This window comes from Corvus cornix, chromosome 19 (assembly GCF_000738735.6).
Source record: "Corvus cornix cornix isolate S_Up_H32 chromosome 19, ASM73873v5, whole genome shotgun sequence".
NCBI lineage: Eukaryota > Metazoa > Chordata > Aves > Passeriformes > Corvidae > Corvus > Corvus cornix.
In genome coordinates, this window is record NC_046348.1 from 1,586,929 (window position 1) to 1,610,074 (window position 23,146).

The 23,146-nt window shown below is 45.1% G+C and overlaps 1 protein-coding gene across 1 annotated transcript in view; it reads right to left on the reverse strand.

Annotated features, from left to right (window-relative positions):
* Nucleotides 1–23,146, reverse strand: part of AUTS2 (activator of transcription and developmental regulator AUTS2) — a 767,514-nt gene that overhangs the window by 218,577 nt on the left and 525,791 nt on the right. Inside the window, 1 exon segment of the mRNA XM_039562718.1 lies at nt 22,220–22,249. Coding sequence (XP_039418652.1) covers nt 22,220–22,249 — 30 coding nt within the window.

Consider the following 23,146-nt stretch of genomic DNA (forward strand, 5'->3'; position numbering starts at 1 on the left):
CTAATGCATGACAGACACAGCCCCTCCATGCTCTGAACCAGATCCGTGTCTGCTGCTGCCTATTAATAATATCCTCTGCATATGTGACATTGGAGGAGGCTGTCACTCCTTTGTCACTCACTTGCCTTTCCCTGGCACTGGAGAATATATTCTTTTCTGTTAAAATCCTAACAATAACCCAGGTTACACATTCTCCAGGCAATCCTGGCAGCTAAGTGGACCAGACAGACAGAGCTGGAGGAGAAGGAAGAATGAGCAATCATTTCATGTCTTCGAGCATGTGTAATAAAAATATCTATTAACTCCAGCACACAGGTCAGATTTCCTTTAATTACAATATTGGAAAGAAGAACACCTGAAAGAGCAGAGTCACACATGGGATCAGGCTCCCCCTGCATGAGGAGTGCGAGGTACTATTGATTAATGCACTACTGCAGATGGAGGGACTGTTCTGATCCATTTGGCCAAATCAGTGCAGGAGCAGGTAGTAAGTTGCACAGGTATAAATTGCCCCCAGCACTCTGGTGTGCAGACAGGTTCACCTCACAAAAGAATACTCACAGCAGTAAAAAAAAAAAAAAAAAAAAATCCAATTAGTGTCTAAAAATCCCAAGACATGATACTACTTGGGGAAAGCAAAAAAAAAGAGGGGGAAAAATCCCCTCTAAGGCTTGATACCTTGACAACCAACAGGTCATATTTTGCTTTTATTGTCTACAAAGTAACGAGAAAGTGGGAAGAGCTGTGAGTGTGGGTGTCTGAGTGAGCTGCTTTAGCACCGGACTGAGGCACGGCAGGGTGCAGCAGCACTGACACCTCCTCATTTAAGGTCTCCCAGCGCATGGTAACTGCAGTGGCAGCACAGATGCCAACCACTGCCAGCTCCCCCCAGGCAAGGTCAGTCCCCAGTGAGCTGGTTCCCCTGCCCAGCACCACAGCTAGTGCCTCAGGGCAGAGAAAAATTCCACACACAGCTCCTACCACAGCAGAGCAGCTGCAGAGTTCCCATGAGAATTTCCCCCTGGACCCTCTGAAGAACAGTTTTTTCCCCAGTTCATTATTAATTTTCCATCTGTCATCTCCAGAAGAGCTGGGGTGTGCTGTCCTGGCTGCAGAATCATAACCTGCTCCTCCAAATGCTCGTGGCAGGTGATGGACTTGTCCCACTGTGGTCCTTTTGGATTCCCCTGGCAAGCTGCACCTGCAGGGTGACTTGGTGGATGTGAGCATCTCTAGCACTTTTAGAGTCAGGCCCAACAGGGCTCATAACAGAGCATTCCTTCCACAAAATCAAATATCAAGATACTATTTTTAAAGTATCTTTGGCCTTTTTACCACAGGTACAAACCAGAGACTGCTTCCTCTCTGCTGGTCCCTGTGCCACACATGGAACAGGGTGTCAGTAGGAACCCAGCTCTGCTTGGATCTCTGCCCCTCAGGCTGCACTTACTCCATCACGTTTTGTGTGACCCAAATAATCTGTTCTTCAGAGCCCTACGAGAGCTGCTGCTACATGCTCAGTACAGAGCAAAGTGGGGGGATTCCTGTTTTATTCCCTTTGAGTCTAACAGAGATCGAAGCTTTCACGAGGAAGAGACCAAAAGAGAGACAGAAAGGAGAAAAGAGGAATTTTAAACCACCTTAGGAAATTCGGAAGTTGGCTTTTCTGTACATACCTCCAGCATAATTCACCTCGACTTCCTTTAGCTCATCATCTGAACTGGAGGAGACTGACTCAGACCCCATCAGGGGCTGCAGCTCCTCCCGAGGCACAGCTCCCATCTCTGCTCCCTGTGACCATGAACAGGACCCAGGGGACTGGAGCTGTGTCAGGGAGGTCAGGCTGGAGATCAGGGAAAGGTTCTTCCCCCAGAGGGTGCTGGGCACTGCCCAGGCTCCCCAGGAATGGCACGGCCCCGAGGCTGCCAGAGCTCCAGGAGCGTTTGGACAGCGCTGCCAGGGATGCCCAGGGTGGGGTTGTTGGGGTGTCTGGGCAGGGCCAGGGCTGGGCTGGGTGATCCCTGGGGGTCCCTTCCAGCTCAGGATATTCCAGGATTCTGTGAACTAGGGGCTAGGTCTGACACAGGTCATTATTAATAGCATCTAATCCCAATGCATCTCGTACACAAAAGCAAGCTCCAAAGTTTTTGCTTCTGCCTACTTTGTGGATAAATCTGAACACACTGGCCAGCCACCTGGAGCATTGTGGTTTTTGCAAAATAATATCCATGAGATTTTTGCCCTCTTTTTTAGTGCACAGGACAGAAGAAATCCTAGGACAGCTTTGTGCTCCCAGCTCCCTTTTATGGAGGAAGCACCTAACAGTGAGAGAGTCACCTTCTCCCTGCATGCAGAGGCCCTGGAGCAGAGGCTCCTGGGGACTGCAGCTGCCATAGGATGCCCAGGGTGCTCCATGTGTCACAGGCCTGTGTCTGGGTGGATCCCAGGAGGCAGAGAGAGGGATGGCCTGACCCCACCAGGACAAGGGAGGCGCATGTCCAGCACCTCACAGCCACAGCCCCTCCACAGGCCCTGCTGCCCACATCCACTGTGGGAAGGGTTTGGTTTCCAGGAGGGAAAAACCCTGGGGAAAGACAGCACATCCACCAGGGAAACAGCCTCTTTGGAAGACAACTGTCATTAGCAGCCGAGTTGCCTCACCTCTGCCCTTTGCAGGAGAGAAAGAAATTATCCCCAGGAGCACCTCGGCGGAGCGGAGCCTGTGGCACATTCCACCTCATGCGTATCTTGTTTATTCTAAGTGGAGCTACAAATCTGTCGAGTGAGCATTTTGTTTTGATTAAAAATTAATAGCTGCTTTTGACCCAGGTGGATTAATTTCACTTTCACTGAGTATCAAGTTAATTGACACAAACTACTGTCAGGTGAAAGAACCAATTAACAAACTGTGAGGAGGACTCCTCTCCCCCTCCCTCCTCCTCTCCCCCAAATGTTGTTTTGACTGAAGGTTTTTTTTTTCCCTTTTAATAGAAAAATTTTATCTCAGCAGAATGAGATTAATTACTTAACAAACAGAGGAACAAAAGGAAAGGAGGGTGGGGTGCTCCCTCCCTCAGAGCCCAGATGCACTGGCAGGACGCTGCAGAGCGGGGCTGGAAGAGGGGCCCTGCTCCTGCCTTGCTGGGGCTTGTTGTTACCAATTAACTGCCACTTCCAAGATTATCAGTCACTGGGATGGGAGCATGGCTGTGGCCCATTGCAGTTTGGCAGAAATCCTCCATAAGGTCCCCAGGACACGACAGCAAGGTCATTGGAACAGAGAGGGGCAGGATGCATCCGGAGCACGGAGCAGCGCGAGCCACACAGACATCTCCCGTTCTCAGGTTTTCTACTGAAATCAGAAGTTTTCTGCAGCAATGCATTATGGATAGGAGCATGTAGCAGCCTAGGAAAATTAAAGTAGTTCCTTATTTAATGTCTGTTAAATGTAAGCCAGCCCAGGCTCTGCTGGTTGAGCTTTAGGGATTGTGTTCTGGAGCCTGGAGCAGGGAACGGCTGGCTGGCAGGCAGGGCTGGCAGAAGGGCTGGTGTTTGGCCAGTGTTTGGAGTAGCACACATGACCCATGGCAGAGAACTGGACATTTCCTTCCAGTTTCCAGGCTGTCAGCATGGCTCTGAGGGACTCAGGGGTACATTTTCTATAAGCAAAGCAACTTCGGCTTCCAAGTATCAAACTGTCTTGTGCTAGAGAAGGTAAATCCCTGCAGGAAGGACGAGGCAAAAAAGCACGTTGGGTATGCAACTCCATTAAAACCAAAACTAGCTGGGCTGTGTGATTTGCTTATGCCCTTCTAAAAATCCCATAGGAAACTTATTTACATCTCCAGGCATCCAGATGCCATCTACAAACCTTGTCCTTCAGAATTCACATGATTGGACACCTAAACATTGTGTGTCAATTAAGAAAATTAAATATAGTCTCCTAGATTGTCTGTCTGGGTTTAAAAATCCATTCCAAGCTGCTAATGGTGTGACTTAAGTTTTATTATAGAAGTTGCTTAACTAGGCAAATATTTTCAGTTATATATATTTTTCCTTTACTTACAGAACTCATAGCACTTCATTTATCCTCCTGAGACTGTTTGTTCAAATCATTCTTTTACATCCTTAGCCACTATTCTACCCCAGGGAACAGCTACAAGCTTTTGCCATTATTAATTTTTTATTCAAAGAAACAGCTAGAAAATCTATTAAGGGAGAGGAGAAGGACAGAGGGAGAAAAGGAAGAAAAGAGAGAGAGAAAAGGAGAAAACAGTTCAGATTTTGCCTAGGCCACCCCAGCTGGCTTCCTCCTTCACTGGGACCTCATGTTCTTTCTTGCACCTCTGAAAACCTTTCCCAAATGCTGTCTTCCCCTCCTGGTAATGATGTGCACTACTGCAGAAGGGAGAAGCCCAATCTATGCAAAGGCAAAGCACCCACTGTGAGCTCCTCAGATACACAGATCTTGAATTTATATACGAACACAATGAGAAGGCTAAAAGAAACATCTAAATAAAGGTGTGAAATACCTACAACAGAGACAGAAAGGGTTCGCAATAAGCTAAAATGGGAGCATGCTAAAATTCCCCTGCCCAGAGGTGGTCTGGCTGCCCCCAGCCTTTTTGTAGCACCATCAATTCATTAGCAGAGTGTGCCTGAAACCCCTGCCACTGCACCACGTGTGTCCACTCATTACCTGTGGGCCTCCAGTGATCAACTGCTAGTGAAGGACTACAAACATACCTGGCTGCTCTGACACACAGAGAACCAAGAGAAAATGGAAGGAGGAAATTGCAATTCAATTCAGTGCATATGGAGAATAAAGAGCCATCGTTTCATATGCACTGGCTTCTCCTTCCCTTTGGTTTATGTTAAAAAATACACAGTATTAGCTGCCCTTTCCTCTGGGGAAATGAGCAGCATAGGTAATGGAAACCAATAAAGAACTGTCATGTGTTACTGCAATCTATCTACATTTAGGTGATTCCTGTTCTGTCCCACATCTGACCAACGGGGAAAAGCAATTGTTCAAATGAAACCAGGTGACAAATCCTCCCAATCACATCTTCCCTTCATGTCCTCACAATCAGAACACTGAGCTGAAAAGCCACAAAGATATCTCAGCATTAAGCATTTCTACACTCCTGGGAAATGCTTAACGTAAGGTAACAAACCCACAAAGGATCCCACGTTTCTGAGAGGACATCAGATGAGATCTGGCTGGCTATAGAATATTAAAACATACACACAAAACCACCTGCAGATTAATCTGCCATAGCATAACCCTTCTTATGACAGACCATGGTGGTTACACTTCCACCACCTTCTTTAGACTTTTAAACTACAAGTGATTCATGTTAGAATGTGCAAAAAGAGGTAAGATGCTGGATTTGCTAGGAGCAAGACCAGGAGAGATTTGCTCTGCCTGGGAGAAGTACAGTTCATGAGATGGATTGCAGGTTTTACTTCCCTGCCCATCACAGCCTCTTCCCTGTTAACTGTCCTGACATCTGAGCAAGGGCACTGAGATAATTTTTTATCCCAGATATAAAAATGGGGCGAGAACAAACATGCTCAGGTTTTCAATCAGGTCTTAGCCAGGAAGTCTGGCAGTGTGACCTGAACTGTGACTGTCCAAGGGACACAAATGACACAGCCCTAGCAATTCAAATTTCAGGAGCCTCTCCACTGACTGCAAATTAAAGGAAAGGGTCAACTTCATTCAGCACTGACTTCTGTCTTCATTTCATGCTCAGAGGATGCACTTAGGCTAGAACCTTAGCTGATGCAAATCAAGAAAGCTCAGTAGCAATCAGTGTTGGACTGATTTATAACAACTGCAAGTCTAGCCCCTTGCAAGGTCAATATTGGCAAAAGAAAGAAGGGAATGTGATGGTACTTACTGTGGATTTAAAGCAACACATTCCACAGTGGGGGAAGGAGCATCTTACATGGGAATCTTTCATTAGGCTTTTATGGTGGTGGGAAATCACACACACTAGAATATGAATCTGTAACTAATTAAAGTAACTAATTAAAGAGCTCTTCAAAATGTGCTTTATCTTGAATTCCCTTTTTCCTGCTTCACTGTTTCATTGTTCTTCATGTCCTTAGAAATTTATCCAAGTCCTGTAGGCAGCAAAATAACCCTGTGGTGGTTTATTGCTCAGCATATTGCTGGGGCCTTCTGCCTCTCAGGCTCTTACAAATGTGAGTTAGGATTTCTGCACTTGTGAAAATGTGCTTAGGAGTTTTATTACACAGTGATTCCTGCAAAAAGGTGAAATAAAGTATCTGTCACCACAACTGGTTCTCAATTGGTACTGAAATTAATTATTTCCACACCTCTCAATTATTCGCCACCTTTACTGAAATCCAGAAAAGTGCAGTAGCTGGTCGTTATCTAAAAGAGAAAAAAAGGTTTTAACAACATCTACAGATAAGCATGAATGCCTCCTGCTAGAGGAATCTCCTCCTAACTAGTCTGATACTTCAAGTAAGGGGAATCAGTTGTCTGATTAGCTGTGGCCAGGCATCTTTTTCTGCTGCTGAGTCCTGAGTAAGCAGTCACATGAAAAAGCCCTGAAGTTCTTAAATGAAAATCCCTAGGAAGCCTCATTTGATTGATTTACTTCACTTGGACGGCAGAGGTAAAACTATCTGGTGTGACCCAGAGAAATCAGCGATGATCCACAGTCCTGACCAGCTGAGCTGCAGCCATGGTCAGATTCCAGCCTGGATGGCACAGGAAATAAATACTCCTTCTACTGCACCCACCTGATACAGCCATCCCTGCACAAGTGTTCCAGAACACAATTTAACTCAGGTGCACACGTGAAACGAGTTTCTTTGTTTTACAGCACAAGTTCTTGAGATGAGATTGAAGCCAACCCTAGTTTATGTGCATTTTTCCTGGGTATGCAGACTACGGTTTATGGTGAGAAGAGACATTTGAGATTAAAAGAACGTGGGAAACACAGAAATGACTACAACTTGTATTTTGCTTTTATGTTACATCCCAGCTTTTCAAATTAAAAACCACACAAACAAAAAAGCCCCAATCACTACAACAGTTTTTTTGCTATTCTTTTTGTAGTTATAGGCAGTGGCAAAAGTATGAGATCACACCTTTAAAATTGTTCTCCCTCACCTGGAAGCAGATTGGCACCTTTGCCATTTCAGAGATCGTCTTCCTGTTAATAAAAAGGCAATTTCTTTGGGTAACAAAGCCATGGACTTCTGGCAGTAAGCCAGGAAGCTTAAAGAGAAACCTTGAATTCTGCAAACATAATAGACAAGGGACTCAGCTTAAGAAAAGATTTCATCTATCAACTAACAAGAGGCTGGGGTCATGAAGTAGGGTATTCTTTATACTTGAGAGACCAAGCTAAAAGTCTTAAAAATGTACAAGGAAATGCTGGCTGGAATGTTCTCCCTGTGTAACAGGCTGAGGCTTCCAGGAGGCTTATCATTCCTCCTGACAGTCTGACAGGACTGTGTAATACAGAAGTTTAGCAGTGTGGGCAGGTTAAATTATACTAGGCAGGAGAAATCATTTCAATGTGAATCGAAGCGTTTACTCTTGTCCACTTCCAGCTCCAGCTTGTTATTCTCTGCAGCCCACAGCTTCATGTTTTTAACAGGAAAGCTTCATTTTGAAGTGGATGTTATACAGGGGGTGCTTTGGTTCTAGGATTTGCTGCTTACTCACAAAACATCCTTAACACACCACTTAAGTGTGACTTGGTTCCTGGCTCATCTAGTCATTTTCTGTGTATATTTCTATGTATTATTCTATATATTCTATGTATTATTCTTTAATGTATTTAGCTGGTATGGCAAATATTGTGGTAAACAGATTATCTATTGAGCAATATGGTTATGGGAAGTTTTGACTAAACCTTAGTGAATTTATATAGAGAAAATAGTCTTATGAATAAGAATGAACTCCCAGAAAAACATGCCATTCCCCTGTGAAAAAGGGCAGAGTAAAGAGCATTTTCAGCTTCAGTCCTTCATTCCTGCTGGAAAAACACATAACACTGCCCAGCTCAGCCCCCTCAGCCTATTTGCATGGAGTCACAGAGAACACTCTGATTTTTCTCCCTGTCCCAGAAGTCCAAGGCATCGGCTTTCCTGCTTTTCCAGAGTGATGCAATCCACCCCACAGCACAGCCCAAATGACACACAGCCATTCTCCCTAAATCTAGAAAGGAAACCAGTCCATGCCTGTGTTTAAAGAAATACCTAAAGAGATACTGCTGGGCTTCTGTCCCTGGAGCACTGTGGCCATTTGGAGCTGTGAAGCACCAGTTGGAACTAGAGGGTCTTTAAGGTCCCTGCCAATCCAAACCATTCTGTTTTCCTCAGTGTCTGTAAAGTAGGGTGACCCCTATTCCCAATGGAATTTTTTGTGTCATTAGCACTTTAAAATACGTGGACACTAATTAATGGTAAATCACAAAAGAATTTATATTGAATTACACACAGCATCTGCATTAGTAGCCAATGAGTCCATTCCATTTAATGTTACCACAGGAAGTAGCAGGCAGTGTGTAATGATTTGCTACAGCAGCTCACTGAAAGCTCTTCAGTCAGGTTTCCCATTAACAAAAACAAGCATTAAATTACTTAAAGACAATCATTAATTTAAATAAGTATTTTGTAACTGTACATATAAATCAGCCACAGCAAAGAAACATAGAAAGTGTCCCAGTTGTCACATCATCTAAACCCCCAGGAATGCACAGTGCCAAGTGGTCACCTCCCATTTTCCTGCCCCAGGACCCCCAGAAGTCACATACTGGGCCAAGAATTGCAGATTCAGGCATCCCACTGTGGGTTTTAAGGGCATGAATCCTAAAAGGCACCAGTCTTACAGAGGCCTGTCAGACCTGTGGGCAGGGCAGGAACCCCCTCCAGCCCTGGGAGAGGCTCTGTGAGCAAACCTGACAGGTCCCACAGTGCAGCCTTTGCTTCACAGAACACTTGCTGGGGATGAGAGCAAGCAGCATCAGAGGATCCTGAAGATCTCTGATACCAGGGACCACTACTGGTCTTCAGAATGTCCCGGGGAACGCCCTGACCCTCACACAACTTGTCCTCTTGGCAGCAATGCACCACAGACCATCCAACGCCCCCTGGTTCACAAACAAAGCACAAATCACCATCAGGAGCCACTAAACTAAGAAATAAAACAAAGTAAAACCCTGAATGATGGCCATGGGATCTGGGAGACCTTTACTTCCTGACATGAATGATATTTTTATTCATGGGGAAGAGGATGGAACAAGATGGTCTTTAATGTCCCTTCCAACCCAAACCATTCCCTGTTCAGAGTTTTCATTTATTTGTATTTAATTTCCCCTTATTTTCACACAATCTCATTTATTTTCATCAAAAGACTTGGGAGTAAGGATGATTTCTCAGTGTCTGTCTGCACTGGGCATAGGTCCACAGGAATCCACTGTGCACGGGGTTTCTGAGGGCTGCTGCAAGAAACAGCAATACAAAACCAGTAGAACATTACTTGGATTTCAGGCTTTTGTTGCTGAATGTCTCCTGTCTTGAACCATATCTTTACACTGCAATGGAGCCACAAACAAAGACCATGCAAGGAGTAAGGTCAGAGCTGCTGTTTTTCTCGGACCAGGAAAGAGAAGCCAAAGCTCCACAGCGATCCAACAGAAGTCTGATGGAGCCGCTCTTCCACAGTGTTTTTGATGACAATGGTAACCACCATCTTCCAGCATGTTTGTCTTTTCCTGGGACTACAAGATGCTACGGATTTCTGCCATACTCAAAACAACTGCCCATCCTTGTAGTGCCCCCTAAAACTGACCCCATCCAGCCTGCAGCCCTCCTGCCCTGCTGTGGGCACCATCAGCAAAGTGACCCTGGGAGCGTGAGCACGAGCAGGAGCTGCACTGCACAGGGCTGGCAGCACTTCCAGCTCTTCAGCTCCAGGCAGTGGAAGGGCTGGAAAGGTTTTACACAAGGCTCTCAGCTCCCAAACTTGGAAGCAGGATGGCCTCCAGCAGGGCAGGAGTCTGAGGTGATGAACACCCCTCACTCCATGACAGACGGAGCTGCAGCCACGAGGTTTCCTGAACCAGAGACCACCACAAAGGAAGAAGGAACAGACTCACAGGCTGCTGCACTGAGCTCATGTCAATGCCTGAGACAAACCCAGCCACTGGGAGTTTAAATGCTCCTGCATGCCAGGAACAAAGCACAGGAGGAGAAACACGTGAACTGGGAGGCTGGATGGTTCCCAGTGCTGCTCACCAGTGTGCCTCCCCAGGGGCACCTGGCCTGTCCCACATCTTACCCCTCTGCTCTGAACTAGCTGACATCTCTCCTCATCTCCTCTCCTCATTATAATTTTGAAAAACCCAACCAAAACCAAATCTGTAAATACATTAACAGGAATCCCCCACAGTGTCCTGGCATCACATAAAAAGGCCATCAGAAACCAAGTTTTCCAAATGAGGTTACTTGTAAACATTTGGCACGGACAGTGCAAAATTCACCTCTCTATCCTCCTTCCCAGTCTCTGGCTGAGAATTTGTGCTCAGTGGGCAACTCAGAGCCAATAAAGCAGCCATCTATCAACCCCTGAAACAAACTGTACCACCCATGTGTCGGCAGAAGTTCACAGTTTGAAAATGTTTCATGTCTTACCCGTTCCTAGAACAGCCCCTTTCCCTGAGATTATTATAGACTATCACTCATTCTTCAGTTTGTCTAGGATCTGCTAAATGTTTCTGTAGAAATTCATCACTTGCACATTCACAGCCATGCATTAACTGCTCAGTTTTTCCCTGAAAGTAAGGAATTTGATATGATACATAAGTCACCATAAACTCTACAGGACTGAGTGAGTTATTGCATCTTACAGGACAACTGGTTCCTACAAATGATACCCTGGAAAATGACATTATCGCTCAGTGATTTGGTTCAATCTGATTGCTACAGTTAATGTAATAATGTAACTCAATTAGGATGCTTTTGTTATGAATGAACAACCTTGTTTAATATTGTCTGCCTGTCCAGAGTCAGCTGAAATGGGATGTTGAGGCAGCCTGCAAAGCCCAGAAATGCAGTGGTGCATTTTCAGGATAGACATCAGCATGAATTAGAAAGCCCAGGCAATTTTTAAAGGCACAAAGGTCTTCTTGGTGTTTCCTACTAACAGAAAATTACAAACCAGGCATCTCTGTAGGGCCTGCAAGTGAATCCAGACTTTCCACAGAGGTCACAGAAAGGCTTGTGACAGTCAGTGCACACAGGTTGACCCTCATGTCCAAAGCAAGGCACGTCAGGTTCACCTAAAGCCAATCCCTCCACACTCTCAACTCCCCAGTAGCTCCCACTGGGCAGACCAGTAGCCAGATCATGGTGTGCCCACACCGGGAGCCTGGGAGAATCCAGCCACTTGTCAGATAAATTTGTTTAGAGCTTTTCCTGCTTTCCTGTGTGGTGCCCCTCTGAGATGCTTCCAGCACATTCGCAGAGTTCCCCACCAGCACAGGCAGGGTCAGGCACTCTTGCACTGCTTGCACATCTGCTTTTCTAAAAACTCCCACTCCCTGCCTCTCAGGGTATCTCTGCCTGCTCTACCCCCTGGAGCCTTCCCCTCCCAACAAAGAACCCAGGGGTTCACTGCAGGGGGACAAGCAGGCAGAGACTTTGGGAGAAGGGGCTCCCTTGGCTAGCAATGCCACGAGGGAGGAGGGAGGGAGAAGTTTTGCCAAACCTGCCCTGGATTAACAGGAAGATGAAAGCCCAGAATATTCCTTACTCTGCTGGTACCTGCAGGCCCAACCCTAATTCAAACCATGTGTTCTTCTCTTCACTTCTACCCTGTTTGGGAATTTCTGGAATCCAAGAGACACGGTAGCTGTGCTATACCACTTCCAGGTCCACAATACCCTGTCTGAGCCACATGGAGAGAAGTATTTAGAGAACCAGCGCGGTCCTTGCTGGAATCCTTCTCAATTCATCGGTGCATGCATTTAATTTCCTGTCTCCTTGTTTTCAGCCTGTCCTTGGACATGTTTGTGAGAAACCTGAGACGGTTACATGTGTTGTGGCCTCCAAGACTATTAAAACCATGAAATAATTGCCATAACTTTGTTCTATTTTTTTTTTTCCTTCTCTTTCTAAAGAAACCTCCAAAGAAATGTCTCACCTTCTCAGTTCTCAATCCCAAGCCTTTTTCTTTTCAAGGAAAAGTGAGAACAGACATTCAGGAATGGGGAGCATGCCTCATACATGATTATAAAACCTGATTTGTTATGAAAAACAGATGTTATTCAAGAGCATAAAGGGTATATGAATATTATACTTGAATAACATATAGTCCTTAAAGAACACTTTGTATAACCTAGGTATGTTTGGCCATGGCCAAACTCCAAAATCCACAGATTGAATTTCTGTCTGTCTCCACACACAGAGACCATACGTGCCCACTCATCAATACCATTAACACACCTCCAGAGCTCAGATCTAACCAACAGCAGCTCCACAGGGGTGTGGTGATCACAAGAACTGGGGCAGCACCTTTCAGGACACAGATTTCCTTTCAGGACATTTCATCTTACTTTTGTGTGGGAGGTTTACAGACACTCGTGCAAAATAACAAGACTCAACATCTCAATCTACTAAGAGATCTCAGCTCAAACATTCTAAATTAAGTTTAAAATTCTCATCTTTCAGGACAGAGAGAGCATGTGAGCACATGAACTGTGTGCACACACAGACACACACTTACATCTTCCCTGAGTTGAAATTGCAACTTGCTACATGCAAGATCAGAAAACCACTGTGTGATTTCACTCACTCTGCACCAGTGGCACCTGAAAGTGAAATCTTGCCTGGCATTCCCACACACACCCTTCACGGAGCCACTTTGATAGAAGTTTTTCTACATATAAAAAAGAAGATGTAACACTATAAAGTGAACAAGCAAAACTATCTATCATTTGGAATGTCTTTCTTACTGTGATCTAAGCTGCTGGGAAGGCTTTAGGAATTTGCATGTTATCCTTAGAGATGTCTGAAACTGTCTCTTCTGTTTCTTGTACAGCACTGAGCACAGCACCAGCTTTAATCTTTAATCTCTTCTCTCCTCCCCTACCAAGGATCAAATCCTACAATCCAGGCACAAGTAAAACTCTTGGGGCATAATAAAGTTTGGCTCCAAGTGTTGCAATTAGGATGGGAATATTTATTGCCAGGAATGTGTTATACCAAAACAAACTCAAATCCCATCCTGAAACTTGGCCCTAGATCATAGAAACAGAATGGTTTGGGCTGGAAGGGACCTTAAAGCTCATCCAGTTCCATCCCCCTGTCATGGGCAGGGACGCCTTTGCTACCCCAGGTTGCTCCAAGCCCCATCCAGCCTGGCCTCGGACACTTCAGGAAAAGTGGAGTGCACCTTGGATGGCAGGATTGAACAGGGAAAGGTGGGGATTCAGGGACGCTCTGGAGTTGGAGTGAGATGATCTTTAAGGCCCCTTCCAACACAAACCATTCCACGACTCAGTGAACCCAGACAATCTTCCCCCGACAAGCCCATGAGCTGCTGACCCCATCCCTTCTCTCATCTCACAGTGAATACAAATGCAATTAAACACTTTAAAAGACAAAGCTAAACAAACGAAACTGAGGTTTTCCCATTCTTCCTCCATCTGCCAATTCACACAACAACAGAATGAGGACAGAGGAGAACAACCTGGAGGATTTCAAGCACACACAATCCCTGCTTACCTTACAGAAACATGCTCTATAATTATGTACCTTTTGCCTGAAATTATTATAGATATTAGTGCTGCTGTGGGGAGGAGAGCTTGTGGGCAGCACAGACGTGTGTTGTAGATATTTATAAAACCACCAGGAGGCTGCAATAAAATCATCCTGGGGTATATATTATGCTTTTTCAAGAAGCATTTAAAACCACTACTATGTTCAATTTAACCTCTCCCCCAGGTTTCCTCAGCACACATTCCTCTGTATAGCTATACCTCTAATTTGGAATGTCAATATATATAAACAGACATATTGCAAATAATGTACATCTATACAAACAGATATGTTCAATGAAAGCAATGTCTATGATTTTCATAGTAGGCATGTGTATACATGAAAACACATGCTGCAAAATAATACACATGTAGATAAGCTGTGGCTGGTATTCTGAGGCCCTGTATGAGAACAGCAATTGCTTACATAGAAATAATAAAAATTTAAAATACTGGATATAGGTTGGTTGCTGCTACAGGTGTAAATATGACTCTGCACATATGCCCAGAGCAGAAAATGGAGTGCAACATGAGCATACACTTATAACATCAGCATTTGCTGCATTTGCATATTCCATATTGGTTATGCATCATGCTCCATGCCTGTTACACATTTAACACGTACAATTCCTGGACTGCTTTCTGCTATCAGTTTGAATTTTATTTTTATTCCCACAAGACAGCCTGCAAATGACACTTTTTAAGCCCTGATGGCTGAGCAGTGTCTCAAGACACTGATGTGACAGTGCCGGGACCTCCAAGGAGCTGGGGACCCTCGGAGGGGCATCTGTGCCAACCTGCCCTCCCCTACTCCAGCTCTGCATTGTTTACCCACTGCCAGGAGCTGGGCTAAAGCCCTGGGGAGAGCAAAACCTGTTTGGGCCATTGACATTGAGTATCCTTGGTGCAGCAAGTCAGGACCTCGGAGGTATCCATCATTCCTGCTGCCTGGAGGCAGGCTGGAGCCAAGGAACTTGCCTGAGCAGCTAGTAAAATTTTAATGCACTCTGTAGTGTGGTCATGTCATACTCAGTTATGGCAAATAATCCCAGATGCCTGCAGAGGTAAAATGGAGCTGTAATGTGCTTGCCTCCTAACCCGAGCTGACAGCAATGATGTACGACTACCATTAGCGGAAAATATCACTTCAACTAACCCATGATCCAGCTCCGCTAAGGGTCACATTATCCATGAGGAACAAATTACACTCCCAAAGTAAATACAAATTTTCTACACGAAATGGGTACAAAAAGAAGGGAAGGGGAGCGGGGCGGGGGAGGGGGAGAGGGCAGGAGCACACGTTCCGTGCGCTGCCGAGTGACAGCGGTGACAAAGGACGGGCGGGGGCGGCCCGGGAGCGCCCCACGCCCGCTCGCTCCCCGCTCGCTCCCCGCTCGTTCCCCGCTCCCCGCTCGTTCCCCGCTCGTTCCCCGCTCGCTCCCCGCTCGCTCCCCCGCTCGCTCCCCGCTCGTTCCCCGCTCGCTCCCCGCTCGCTCCCCGCTCGCTCCCCGCTCGTTCCCCGCTCGCTCCCCGCTCGCCGCCCTCGCTGCCAAACGCCTCATCCTTTACAGCAAACGCGCTCGGCTCCCGCTCTACTGCCGCTCGCACGGCGGGGACCCTCTGTGCGGCACATCAAATGAATAAAAAGGAGCCTTATCTTCCCTCCTAATGGGCCTTAAACAGTAAGAAATGCTTCCTGATTGCCGGAGCCTCGCTAGCGCAGGAAGGCTGGGTGATCTTTCACCCTTGGGGCAAGTTTAAGGTGCTGCGTTTTGCAGAGTGAAAAAGACAACACCTGTACAAATACGCAGCATAAATTGCCCTTGTGGGAAACATCCCGGCTTCGCAGAAACAGTTTTTGGAATAATACTGAGGAATGGTTTCTCTAATCCTACCCTTAGCCAAAATAAATACATGCCAAACAGTAAGACAGCAGTATCCCATGACCTGAAGTAATTGATTAAAATTGGGTTCTCAGCCACTGTTTCCCCTCGTTTGCCAAACGTGGTGGTTGGTACCCACCATCCAAGGAGTTTTTCTGAGTATCCAGCGCCCTCTTGACCAATGCTTTGCCCTTCCTGGAGCACAGAGGGGCTGAATGGCCTGACAGCTTCTCAGCCTTTCTGTGCCAGCCCCACAGAACCCAGAGAGATGGGACCTGGGGAGGGCAGGATCCCCCCACCAACCCCCGGAGCTCCCACATAAAGGCCCAAATTGCAGCCAGTCCCTGTTCAGGAACCTTCAGTGCCTTCAAACCCCACAGGAACTCTTGTCCAGTGGTTTCTTGCTGTTCCCTGGCCGGGAGAGACAGGGAATGTCTCACACAAGCTAAGGCCACACACCAATTTCTTTCTTCTTCTTACTAGACTGGAGATGACACACTTTACATTTTGAAGTTTTCCTCTAAAAATCCCCCCCAGTCTTCCTATACCTGCACCTATGCTTGAGAAGTGTGAAGAATGCAATGAAAAAAAACCCAGCTCTGACGACAGGCCCTTCTTTCAACAGCTCAATAAATTCTCAGAGTTCCCTTAATGACAAAAATTTCTCAGACTAGGTAAACTGTAATTTATTATTTATATTCCAGCAGTGCATAAACACCAAATGGAAACCCTGGTAGAGTTTTAAACTGTGAGAAGAGTAGAGATATTACTGTAGCACTCTATGGCCGTGGTGGTGGCTGGGTATAAATGTAGCTGGCTCCCAGCTGTCTCTCTGCCACAGCCCTGGCACCATCCAGGGGGATATTTTTCCCTTGAAGTGCTACCAAAACTCTTCCTTCCCTCATTTCTCCCAGGGGTGAGGAAAAAATACCCCAAATACAGTTTTGTTTCCAAGCACCCTACTAAAAAAAATCCCAAACTGATGCAACTGCTCACATGAGAGTGGATTGCACCCAATTATAAATGTAATCCTTTGGATAAAAGATGTCATAAAGCAATTTCACCACCATTTAATCCATTTATGACAAAGCTTTTGCAGAACACACAGAACACAACCCTGTGCAAAGCAGCTGCTTATTTTGGCCTTCTGTTTTCCAGCACAGTTTGTGCTGGGGTTGCTCTGGGTTCTTCCTGTTCCCCTGGAAAGGGGTTGCTCTGGTTCTTCCTGTTATCCTGGAAAGGATAATTTGCTGTGTCCTGCACATGCCTTGGAGTGGAGAGGACATGGAGCAGCTCTGCCCCAGCTGAGCAGGGTGCTCTGTGCATTCAGGTCTGCAGGGCAGGAGGAAATGGCTCCTCAAGTTCATGAACAACAAACGCTGCCTTTATCCAGAGCTAGGGACTGACATGGTTTTAGCAGGCCCTTCCCAAGTTCCTCTTGGGTTTATCAGAGCGTTTGTTACTACCTAAATCAGTCGAGTTTGCAAAGTTGGAAAGAACTACAAACAAACACACAAACACATAAACACTTGTATGTGTTTAACCACCAAACACTAAAATGCAGCCTGTGCAGTCAACTGGGAGAGACACATCTGCCAAAATGCTACTCCAAAATGCCTCTCCAAAGCCCCCACACAAAATAATTGGCCGAAAGCACTGCAGAAACATACAGAGGGTGCAGGTGTGAATGCTCTTCTGTGTGTATACATACCCACAAATAGCCTTTTACCTGGGTATAGCAGAGTAATTTATGGTATTTCCTATGCCATAATCTTTGGTTTGTACCTGCTTTATAAGCAATCAGATGCATCAGCATTATCATTAAAAATAATCTGATTCAAGAAAGATCATTCTTCAGCTCTCTTGGTGCTTTTAATGGCACAGTACCTTTTTCTTCAAGGAAGAGAATTTTCTTTCAAAGAGAAAAATAATGAAGCAACACACTCCCACCAGCACGGGCTCCTTGGCAAGCACAACACCCACTCATTCTAATCCCAGTCCCCTCCCTTTGTTACTCTCCCCCTCTGAGCAGATGCCAACACCTGGCAAATTTAGCCACTGGCTTGACCGAGCTCTGTCCTCCCTCCTCATCCCACACCAGGGGCACCCAAAGTTGAGCCCATTTCAGCAGGGACACTTGGGCTGCAGCCAGGACCAGCCAGACACTGCTGGGCCCTGGGAGACCATGTTCCAGTGGGATTCAAGAGCCTCATAACTGACTGGGTACTCCTGAGATAAACACAGAACTAAGGCATCAACAGCGATGTTTTTTTAGGCTGCTCATCCTACCAAAGTTGGATACAACTCCAGCCAGAAGCAGCTCTGTTTGTGCAAAGCAGCTCCCTTGATCAATGAAGTATTTTCCTAAGAAGTGAAAAATCACTGAAGTGCCTCAGATCAAGCCTTTAATTATAAAATTAAACAGAGTGGGGAGAGGAAATGGTAGAAATGGAGAATAAAACAGGACCTCACTTCTTACCTCATCTTTAGCACCTGACTTCCTTATCAGAGCTCTTTGTACATCTTTTCCAAACAAGATTTCCTTTGATTTCCAGAAGACAAACTTCGTGTTTGCACTTATGTTTTTAATGTTGTATTAATTACCATGGGTATAATTTTAAAGATTGTATCGAGATATCAAAAGATAATACAGTTGCACTTCAATTTGTCAGCTCTGCAATAGCTTGCCCTAATTTTAGATTATCAGCTCTGGAGACCTGCTCAAAGAGTAAGACTGACAGACTTTTTAATGGAGAAAATCGGAGTTCCCCTGGGATCCATACTTTTTTCTGATTCAGTAAGAAATCCCAGTGGCATTTGCTGAAAGGATCCCAGGATGGAGAATGACACCTCTCTAAGAATTAGTGCTTCTCACTCTGATGCAAGTCGTCCAAATATACTCTCCCTCCACAGACATGCCCGCTACTTCTTCAGGCTTTTCAGCAACAGGAGGGTGAAATGTCTACTTTGAGTGCTCCAGTCCAGTCCTGTGTGTCAAACTGAAGTGAAGGAGCATGAATCTGTATAAATAGACAAATTATCCACCCAAAATATGTCATTTAAAATTGAGATGCTGACACAGCCTAAGCTACAGCACCGCTAAGTAGGGGCTGCATCATTGTTTCAATTAAATATCCTTGTTTCTTCTTCCCGAGAAACCTCTGGAGAAATGTCTCATTTGAGGGCAGACACAGACAGAAAGTGACTCTGTCTGTCGGCTCCCAATTAAAGGCTGGGGAAGACGGATTGGAGGCACAGCCATCACCTAACAGAGATCAGATATCAGCTGTGATTTACGAAGCCAGATAGGCACAGATCCAAGTCAGGAAAAAGGAATGTGACCAGGCTGAGACACTGCCTTTCCCACTCTGCCACCCCTCGCCATCCAGCTGCTCCTCAGGCTCCCAGGTCCTGCTCCTTCATTCCTTCTGCTGCTCACGGTGGCCCATCCAGTCAAGCTTGAACCAGCTCATCCTCCAGCCCCTCGACCTGTCACACACCATTCCTGATGCTGATTTGCCATATTTTATTCAAAAGCTCTGGTCTATCTTTCTGGATTCCAGGTTTTATTTATTCTAGCAGAAATATGTACTTATATGCATTCCTTCTACCTCTCATGGATCTCCTCTGGAGGATCAGTGTGGGTTTGCCCTCAAAAATCCTAAATGAAGCAAAATTGCCTCTTTTGCATTTTCTGAAGAGCAAGCACAGAACTGCTCTGCAGCAATTAACCCTACATTCTGTACACTACAGGGCATCAACATCTGCAAGAGATAGTCCTAAAGAAAAGCAGATCTCCTCTTCCCAGAAACATTTCAGTCCAAGCTGTTTCTGGTGGGAGGGGCACAACTCCACAATCCTCAGAACACACTGAGCGAGGTCCAACCCAGAGCAATTTGTCAATTCACTGCTAGAACAGCTCCACAGCTGGAGGCCAATATCATCATGATATAAGACATTTGGGTAAAGGATCTTCAAACTTCTAATCCTGCTGAGCACCCTCAGCTCCCCTGGTTATTAATGAAAACTGAGGATGTTGGGCACTGCTGATGAAATGATCCCTTGCACAGGATCTGGCTCCTCGCTTCTCCCAGTGCAGTGTGCTTGCAGGAAATTTTTGTCCTAAAAATGTTATTTTATTTAAAGCAGGAATTCAAAAATCTTCTGGGTCCTATTGAAAGAGATCTAAAAGATCCTGCCTGTCTGAAGAAAAGAAGTTTCTACTTGTCAGTTAAACAAAGGAATAACGCACAGCCTCCTTTATAGTGTGTACTTTACCTGTCATCCAACAGCCCATTATCACGTCACGGCAGAGTGCACTTTTCTACAGGTCACTTTGTTTAAAATGACATGGATAATGCACATGTCAGCGAGCTGACAGTCCCCACCGTCCTTCAGAGATAAAACCCAGCGACGAGCGCCTGTTCTTATCTGGGGTACATGCCTTGGTCTATCATCTAAGTCAGGCAGAACATGATTTCTCCAGAGAGCACTTTTTTCATTTCCTGATTTTAAGAAAATCAAATAAGCACCATTTGTCTTCATCTGAATATGCTTGACCTGCTCAAATGATGATGTCTCGCATTTTATAACAGGCTACATATGCTGAATTCAAATTAACAGCAGAATAAGGCCTTTAGATCTTTGCCTGGGCTGCCAGCACAGCCTGAATAAATATGCCAGGGTGAGCAGTCATCTCTTAGAACTGGGCCTGAGCTGTAGAGCTCAAAGCTGGGTCTGGTTCTGACATTTGAAAAGCACTAAATTTTTTGGGATATTTGGGTCTGCACATAATCTCATTCCATTAGGGGGAAGACAAAATATAGATCACGGAGATGAAATACACATCTGGATTTTAAATCCTGCCCACATAAGTAGTGGGATATTCTGTGTGAGGTACAGTCTCGAGTCTCTCTTGTATTGTGTTGTGGAAACCATCCTGAAGCAGCATCCCCCCTCCATCCCCAAAAGCTGCCTCTGGCTTTCTGTACAGGAGTGCTGCAAGAGAAAACACAGGGAAACAGGCAGAGGTTCAGCTCCATAAATGCTGCAGTGACAGGAAATTACACTTTTAGTTCTGGGTGCCATAAACATAGGAGCTGAAATTCAGTTTATCATCTTCCTCTGCATAAGGAACATCCTGAAAATGAATAATCACTTCACAGGATGGAATGTAATGGTAATGCATTAAAAATTCATATTGAAAAGTGCAGGTTAATATTCTGTGCAAAAACCCAACAAAACCTCCCCTTTCTGTTGTCACACTGATTAACTCCAGTGATTAGTTCCCTTATGCAAGGAAAATCATTGCATTTCAAAACAAACAGCAGTTCTTTAACATAGTTAGCAAATTATTAAGAAACATGAGGAAAAAATCCTCTACTTGGGAAAAGAGCTGAAGGGCAAAGCTTTGGAAGTATAGACAGAATGGTTTGAGAATTTTTTTGGCTTCCTGTTACACAAACCCTGTAGAAAACTGATTAAATTCATGGAAGGTGATTTTTGTACTCATTGTTTCCCTCTGGATTTTACAGCATATTTGTACTTGGCTGTTGGATAAGCTGCACACCAGCATGGTCATCTCTCCTCTTCTTGGCTTGCCTTGGAGCTGCTTAACACAACCACTCATGAAACTCTAACCACTTCAACATTATTACAGGAACAATGTTTTCTGACATTATTTTCCCCTTCCCTGACTTCCATCCCCCAATTTATCCAGGGAAAGAGGAGGCAAAAGTGATTACATTATCAAAACATCCCTTAAGGCTCAACATACAAATAAAAATCACAAAATCCAACCTGGAAATGAAGAAATTAGACCCGTTTTTCTGTGATGATTATTTTAGTTTTGCCAAAGAAAGAAGGTTAGTCTGTTCACAACATAAAATAATGGATAAAAATATTCATCAGTGTGGATACCAGTTCTTCATTCCTATTAGTCTAAACAATAAACAGCATTAGAGGCTGATGCCTGACCTTTCAGCATTACATTTTTCCCCTTTCCCACTTAGAAACCCAAAATTATGGAGACAGTTATCAGCAAGTTGTGTCACTTGACTTAATGTACAGTTCCCAAATGTTGTTTCTAAAAAATAGATACATCAACCATAACACTTCTATGGAATTTGCAGGCCCTTGCCTGCAGAGAAGCAAACAGGCACCAACAGTGGTTAAATAACTGTTAAGAAGTGCAAATGTGAGGGCTACAAACAGACTCAGTTGCTGTTACAACTTCCAAGGGGAAGTGTAGCCATGGAAAGGGTTGGTAGTGAGACTGGTGTTCATAAACAACTCACACTCACAGAGCATCAATATGCTTAAAGATGAACTGTGCAGCCTCCAAAATATTCATTAGAATTCTCTTTCCTTGGAGGTCTATTCCAAAATCAAACTAGAGACAGAAATTTTCTTTGTATAGAGATGCTTTAGGTTAGTCCAAGAAGAAACTTTGAGTAAGTAATAGATTAGGAGGAATAAGGGAATACAGTAAATTAGTTTTGCTCCCATACTGATTTTCTTTCTTACCTTTTCTTCTTGATCACTGTCGCTGTCACACTGAAACACAAAAAGAGAAAAAGCACAGGTAAGAGAAACTTGTTACAGCAAAAAAAAAGGTAAATATTTTTGTGAACAAGATGGGTGATACACACATAACTGCTGGGCGTCACATCTGGAAACTTCAGGAACAAGTCCAGTTACTGTGTGGGAGGAAATTTCCCCTCACTGCTGATGAGGAGGGTACATTTGTGTGTTTGAATTACGAAACAACCACCCAGCACACACCAAAAGCCATTTGCCAAGCCCTCTGTCAGTTCAGCTCAGGGGCACAGGAGCTGATGGTGCAGGAGCACGTTCAGACTCCAGAACTGGATGAGGGAAGAAGAAAAAGAGTCTTCAAGGGTTGGTTTGTTTTCTTTGGATGGACAGTACTCCTCATGCTCACTGCCAGTCCATCAGCTCCACGGGCTCCACGGAGACAGCTCAGCTCTGCCCAGCCCAAAGGGCAGCATTTGCAAGGCTGCTGTTTTCCAGGAACACATGGAAAAGTCACCCCATGGCTTTGCTTATGGCTGCTGAACTAAAGAATTCAGAGATCACAGAGGGAGCAAGAACATGCCCCATTCACTGATTCCCTGAGGTTCTCTGGGAGTAGCCCAGGTATCACAGGAAACACAGTTTTACAAAGTGCTGAACGGTAACTCTAGAGAGTCCTGATATTTATCTGGTGCCATTGCTCCATTTTTTAGTAAGTTTTACTACAGTAGAAATAGAGCAGGACTAGATCTCTCAATGTTCCTTAGAGATAAGCATCAGAACCCAAACCACGTTTGCATTTGCTAGAAGTACAAAAGCTGTGTTGGAAACAGGACTCTAAGAACCTTGGAACTCACAGGTTTGATCCCTCCCACCAAATTCTGGGTAACTACACCTCCTTCTGTGGGTTTGTTTTGC